The sequence below is a fragment of the Trichechus manatus genome, unplaced genomic scaffold (assembly GCF_000243295.1).
Source record: "Trichechus manatus latirostris isolate Lorelei unplaced genomic scaffold, TriManLat1.0 scaffold00214, whole genome shotgun sequence".
In the NCBI taxonomy this organism is placed as follows: domain Eukaryota; kingdom Metazoa; phylum Chordata; class Mammalia; order Sirenia; family Trichechidae; genus Trichechus; species Trichechus manatus.
Genome location: NW_004444150.1, coordinates 3,898,719 through 3,905,861, shown reverse-complemented (window position 1 = coordinate 3,905,861; position 7,143 = coordinate 3,898,719). Strand labels below are relative to the sequence as shown.

Sequence of the window (7,143 nt, the reverse complement as noted above, 5' to 3'; positions counted from 1 at the left end):
GTATAGTGATCCTGTCAGAGCAGGATAGTGATCCTTTCTTCCCTGCCCCTGTTTTAGTTATTTATCACTGTGCAGGAAGCCTAGTGGCTGCAAACAGCCACCCGTATCATGTTCCCTTTCAGGTCCTGTGGGACGGGGCTTGGCGTCTTCTGACCAGAGCTTTGAGCCTGTTCATTCCGGTTCGACCCCCTGCTGAGAATTTGCATTTCCACCCCAGATATCCTGAATCAGAATCTACATTTTAACAAGATCACCTGGGGGATCGATAAGACTCACCAGGGGATCTTGTTAAAATGTTGACTCTGAATTCAGTATATCTGGGATGGCAATGCAAATTCTCAGCAGGGGGTTGAACCAGAGTGAACCTGTTCGAAGCCCTGATTCTGACTTGGCCTTGGGTGGGCCTGGAGGGTTTGCATTTCTACCAAGCTCCCAGGTGATACCCATGCTGCTGGCCCTTTGAGTAGCAAAGGGGCTTGACCACTTGTTTTTAAATTTGGCTGACATGGCAAACACCTATGGGATGCTTAAAACCAACGAATGCCTGGATGCTTCTCCCAGAGATTCTGATTTAATAGGTCTGGGATGCGGGGTGTTGGGGTTTTTAAAAGCTTCCTAAGTGATTCCAATTTGTAGCACCATTTGAGAACCGCTGGACCAGACGGCACTGAGCTCCGTCTGAAAACGAAACGCTCTAGGCAGTGCTCTGCAGGCCTCTGTTGCCGCCACCGCCATCTTCTTCTTGTTTTTATTTTCTTTTAATTGTACTTTAGGTGAAAGTTTATAGAGCAAACTGGTTTCTCATTCAACAGTTTATATACACAAATTGTTTTATGACGTTGGTGGCAATCCCTGCGTTGTGTCAGCCCTCTCCCCTTCTCCATCCTGGTGGCTTCTTTTTGAAGAGTCAGTTTGTAGCTGTAGAAAGAGTGGCCACACTCATGGATAACCTCCAGATCTGTGCTTACTGGGACTGGGGGTTTCTCCAGGGTCCCTACCGCACGCTGTCACGTAGTGGCAGAAATAGAATTCCTACCTTTAGGAGAGCTGTCGTTTCAAGTAGAGTAGCAATGGGCACACAGAAGCCTGTCTGCTAACGGTGAGGATGGAGTAAATACGCTCCCTGGCAGTAGGTGCTTGTGCAGAGGGAGAGCAAGAGGTGAAGCAGAGACACTCTCCGTCAGTTTTTTCTCGTAATTTCTAGCAAGTTCTCATGCATAGCTTTTGGGTTGGTACTAAACTAACCCGTTGGCCATCAAAAGCAGACATTTCAGACTACTGAAAATCGACAAGGCAGATCCAATTGACAGGTTAATAACTGACTGCTAGACGTAGCTACTGAAAATGGTCTTGGAAACACTGGGCAGGAGAGACAACTCCAGACAAATTCTCTCAACCTCCCCGGTCTGTATCTGCTCATCTCCACATGCACGTTCCTAAGTGTGGGTAGTTCCTGGGTGGTGCAAACAGTTAAGTGCTCAGCTACTAACTGAAAGGTTGGAGGTTCGAATCCACCGAGAGGTGCTTCAGAAGAAAGGCCTGGCAGTCTACTTCTGAAAAATCAGCCACTGAAAACCCTATGGAGCAAAGTTCTACTCTGACACACCCCGGGTCGCCGTGGATTGGAATTGACTTAATGGCAACTGGTTTATGCTGCAAAAAAAAAAAAAAAAAAAAAAAACACTAAATAAACAAATCCCAAACATGCATGTATTACAGAGTAGAACTGTGCTCCATAGGGTTTCTTTGGCTATAATTTTTATGGAAGGAGATTGCCAGGCCTTTCTTTCATGGAGCACTGGATGGGTTTGAACTGCCAGCCTTTATGTTAGCAGCTGAGCGCAAAGCAGTTCTGCCACTCAACCCACCCAGTTTCTTTGCCAAGTGATTTACTCTGTTTTAACAGAGCCTGGGGAACTTTGCCATTGAAATGCCTTCAATCCCTTGTATGTAGACTGAGTTTTGCTTTTTTTTTCCCTGGCTGCTCTAGATTGGGCGACTGATTATTGGACAGAATGGCATCCTGTCAACCCCTGCTGTCTCCTGCATTATCCGAAAGATCAAGGCAGCTGGAGGAATCATCCTAACAGCCAGCCACTGCCCTGGAGGGCCGGGAGGAGAGTTTGGAGTCAAGTTTAATGTTGCTAATGGAGGTATGTGGTTCAGAATATGCCTTCCTAATCATGATTTCTTTTCTGTTATCGTAGTTCTACAGTAACCCTCAAGGTCCCTGGATGGCGCAAATGGTTTGCGCTCATCTACTAACCTTAAGTTTGGCAGCTTGGATTCACCCAGTGGCACCACGGAAGAAAGGGCTGGTGATCTGCCCCCCTAAAGATTACAGCCAAGAAAACCCTGTGGAGCAGTTCTACTCTGTAACACATGGAGTTGCCATGGGTTTGGAATTGACTCAGCAGCAACGGGTGCAGTGACCCTCTGATGGTAGACAAGCGAGGCGGAGAGGGAATGATGACCCAGAAAAATCCAGTTTCCTGCCCAAGGTGATAGACAGGGAAGTGCATAGTGGGAGCTTGAATTCTTTCGGTCTCTTGGTGTCCTGCACCCCCAGCACAGTGAACCGTTGAATGGTTGATGCCTATCTGCTATAAAGGAGCTCTGGTGGCGCAGTGGTTAAGAACTTGGCTACTAACCAAAAGGTCGGTAGTTCAAATCCACCAGCCGCTGCTTGGAAACCCTATGGAGCGGTTCTGCTCTGTCTTATGGAGTGGCTATGAGTCGGAATTGACTCAGTGGCAATGGGTATCTGCTATAAAAGGACTCTGGGTTTGAAAGTTGGAGCATTCCCTCAGGGTCACTGAGACCGTCTTTCTCACTTTCCTGAGGAACAAACCGAAGACCTGAGTGGCCCAGTTACCTGCTGAAGGTCACATGGCTGGTCAGGGTCAGACAAATATTTTTAGCCTAAGTCCTGGGTTCTCTCTTTCCTATAGTGTTGACTTTGTTTTACTGAAATCCATAGAATTATTTCATTTTTTTCTCTTATATATTCCCAGAAATTTGTAGTTTGAAAGTCCTAGAGGATTAACCTGTTGACATCGAGTCGATTCAGACTCATAGTGAGTCTATAGGACAAGAACTGCCCCCATAGGATTTCCAAGGTTGTAAACCTTTGTGGAAGCAGATCACCAAGTCTTTCTCCTGTGGAGCAACCGGTGGGTTCGAACTGCTGACCTTTTGGTTAACAGCCAAGTGCTTAACCACTGTGCCACCAGAGCACCTTCTCTTGTGGCTTAGGGTATGGGTAAATTTTGTCTTTTAATTGGAACATAGTAGAGAACAAATAGAGAGAATAATATATGGACATCCACGTATCGATTGCCTTGTTTTTGCCATTTTGCTTATCTTTTATTTTTCTGAAGAATTTTAAAGTACATTACAACATCAAGGCATATTTCACACCTAAATATTTCTGTATGCACCTCTAAAAAAGAAAGAGCTTTTTTATGTAAGTATCTTATCACACCTAACAAAAATAACACTCATTCCCTAATACCATCTAAAACATAATCTAAATTCAGATTTTCTCAATTGTCCCCAACATGTTATTTACAGCTGTTTTGTTCAAACCAGGGTTCATCGCAAAACCATGCCTTGCGTTTGGTTAGGTCTTTTAACCTAGGATGCCCGTCTGTCTTGTATGTGGGTGGGAGCTGAATTTTAACAACGACAGTTACCATCGGAGAAGAGGATCTAGCGTCCTGGAATTGGTTTTACTTTTGGAAATCAGTCTGCTCTGGCATTAAAAGTCAGCTAGAGATTTCTTTTTAAAAATGGTGGACACAGCCAAAGATTCGTGTGGTTGATGAGGCCAGGACTATATTCACGCGCTCTCTAATCTGGCAAACATTAAAAAAAACTGCAAAAACTGGACAAGACGCTACTTTCTTTTTAAGTTTTGCGAGGGATGAAAAATGGGAAAGAGTGAAGAAGAAGGGCTCTGTCTATTTCTTTGAGGTCTTCACTTTTCGTATAAGGCAAGAAACGTATGGGTGCTAGGTGTTAGGGGTTCTTCTCTCGCACCTGCTAGAATGGAGCTATGGTTCCTTTGTCTTGGGAGCCTGCGGTGGTGCTGGGCTCTGAGGCAGCTCCAGCCAATTGAAATACATTGTGAGTCACGCATCTAATTTAACATTTTCCAGTAGCTATGTAAAAAAAAAAGAAAAAAGTAAACAGAAACAGGTAAAATTAATACCATATTTTATTTAACCTAATCTGTCCAGAATGTTGTCATTTCAGCTCGTTATCAGTGTACCATATTAAAACACCGAACCAATCGAGTTGTGTCTGACTCATAGTGCTCCTATAGGACAGAGCAGAACTGCCCCGTTGGGCTTCCTAGGCTGTGATCTTTATGGGAGCAGATTACCAAGTCTTTCTCCTGCAGAGCTGCTGGGTGGGTTTGAACTACCAACCTTTTGGTTAGCAGTTGAGCACTTTAAGCTTTGTGACATCAGATTCAAACACAAATCTCTATCTATCTATCATTTATACTTTAGATCTTTCAATCTCCTTATTTGATTCCCAACTTTGTAAAAAGTATCAAAACTCTGGTGGCACAGTGGTTAAGAGTTATGGCTACTAACCGAAAGGTCGGCAGTTTGAATCCACCAGGTGCTCCTTGGAAACCCTACAGGGCAGTTCTACTCTGTCCTATACGGTCGCTATGAGTTGGAATTGACTCGACGGCAATGGGTTTGGTAAGGTGGCTTGCACTGAGATATACAAATTGGAAAAAAAAAAAAAAAGAAAGGAGGACAATTCTTTGTTTCATGTTCAGTTCATTTCCAGTCCGTTGTGGATGTTGGGTGCTGGGAGTCAGTTCTGACTCGTGACGATCCCATGTGTTGTTACAGAGTAGAACTACCCCATAGGGTTTTCTTGGCTGTCATCTTTACAGAAGCAGATTACCAGGCCTTTCTTCTGTGGTGCCAGTGGGTGGGTTTGAACCATCAGCCTTCTGGTTAGCAGCCGAGTACCTAACCATTGTGCCACCAGGGCTCCTTAGTTGAAGTCTATGACTATTTCATTGCCAACTTGATCTTGTGAGAAGATCCATGTTTTTTGCTAAGCCTCATTTCAAAAATTTGGGAGCGACTAGAGCGTGTCGGAGTCTGGGAAAACTACTAATTTACGCCTTTAAGCTCGTACATCAGCTAGGCAGCGGAGCTGGGAGAAGAAATCAAAATTTGTTTTTCCCTAGGTGCATTTGGGAAGCTACAGTTTATGTCTGGAATCCCTCAGTTCTGTCAAAGGTACATCCTGTTTGTGTCCATATCCTGAATAAAGCTGATTACATAACCAGATCTCCCAGGCAGGTGTGAAACTATTTATAGGGGAGAGGCATCATTGCTTAAACGTGGATTTAAACAAACAAATGAACACCAAACATGTGGGTTATTAGTCTACATGGTACAGGTGATGCCGACCAGATTTCCTCCATGGTGGATAAATACAGCGGAGGAAATAGCGAGGCTGATAGAGCTGTGAATGTTGTCCATTGTCTAGAGAAAAAAATGAATCTTTCTCCTGCCTGGTGGCTGAGGAGGTAACACTTCTCTGACTGAAATTCCTGAGACTTTAAAAGAAAAAATTACTTTTGTTGATGAGTTATGTTCAAATTTTAGGTCCTGCACCAGATGTTGTCTCAGACAAAATCTATCAGATCAGCAAGACAATCGAGGAGTATGCCATATGCCCTGACCTCCGAATCGACCTGTCCCGACTAGGACGCCAAGAGTTTGACCTGGAGAACAAATTCAAGCCGTTCAGAGGTAACGGAGTCCTTGTGTTTTGGAGATGATGTCAGAATAACTCTGAGGATGAGGGTGACTGTGGTTTCCACAGGGGAGCGTGTTCGTGAAAATGATCCAATTGTCAGACTCATGGGCAACTCTTGATAAAGAGATAAGAAGAATGTGGTGCAGAAAGAAAGAACAGCCAAGGTATTCACAGCTGGAAACTTCAAAAACGAATTTCCAAACGCTGCATCATTTTCTTTTGTTGATAATATTTTATTGTGTTTTCGGTGAAAGTTTACACAGCAAATTAGGTTCCCGTTTTCCCATTTGACAATTTCTACACAGAGTGTTGAGTGACATTAGTTACATTCTTCACGATGTGTTCACATTCTCTTTCATTGCGTTCTGCTTGTTCTAGTTCCTGTACTCCGGTTTCCCTGCCCCCTTATCCTCTAATCTTTTTGGTCTCATATGGATGGTTTTCTCATGGCACACCGTGCTCACGGATAATATCCTTTACTTTGTGTGCCAGCGTGTTATCTCGATGCAAGGTGACCTCGGGATGGTTTCAGTTTAAGGTTTAAAGAGTATCTCAGAGTCATAGTCTTAGGGAGCCCTTCAGTCTCAACTGGTCCAGTAAGTCCGGACTTCGTAAGAATTGAGTTCCGTTCTGCATTTTTCTCCCATTCCGTCAGGGTCCATCTATCGTGACCCTGATCAGAACAGTCAGTCGTGATAGCTGAGCACCATCTGTATAATTTTCAATGAAGGGAAGTTTCACTGCTGAGTCTCTTAAAGCATTCCAGGTATGGACTGTGACTTGCCAAAATGTGTCTTTGCTTTTTTAAGCAATTCAGGTGAAGACACTGGGATGCCTTAGATAGGTAAGAAGAAACTCAGCAGGATACCAGTTACACCAGTTGCCATTGAGTTGATCCCGACTCATGGTGACTTCAGGAGTGTCAGAATAGAACTGTGCTCCATAGGGTTTTCAATGGCTGATTTTTCAGAAGTAGATCTCCAGGACTTTTTTCAGAAGTACCTCTGGGTGGACTTGAACCTCCAACATTTTGGTTTAGCAGCCGAGTGCGTTCACCATTTGCACACCCAGAGACCCCCCGCAGCAGGACAGTGGAGTTATTAACATTCCACATGGAAGGTGGGAGTTTCTTTTCTAAGTCAGAACCATGCGGTTCATTTTAATTTGATGCAAATTATCGCTTACCTGCTGTATACCAAGCACTGTGTTAGCAGATTTACAAAGGAACTCAGTAAATACCAACTGTATTTAGGTAAGTGGCTCAAGAATTAAAGAACCAGGATGAAATTACCAAAAATATTATGCTATATTGTAGAAGGAGTAACACTTCTAAAGTACTCAGGA

General features: G+C 43.9%; 1 protein-coding gene across 1 annotated transcript in view; it reads left to right on the top strand.

Moving 5' to 3' along the window:
- PGM5 (phosphoglucomutase 5) overlaps nucleotides 1-7,143 on the top strand; it is a 247,358-nt gene that overhangs the window by 62,238 nt on the left and 177,977 nt on the right. The window contains exons 3-4 of the mRNA XM_023742658.1: nucleotides 1,991-2,153; nucleotides 5,646-5,792. Coding sequence (XP_023598426.1) covers nucleotides 1,991-2,153; nucleotides 5,646-5,792 — 310 coding nt within the window. The remainder of the gene's footprint in view (nucleotides 1-1,990; nucleotides 2,154-5,645; nucleotides 5,793-7,143) is intronic.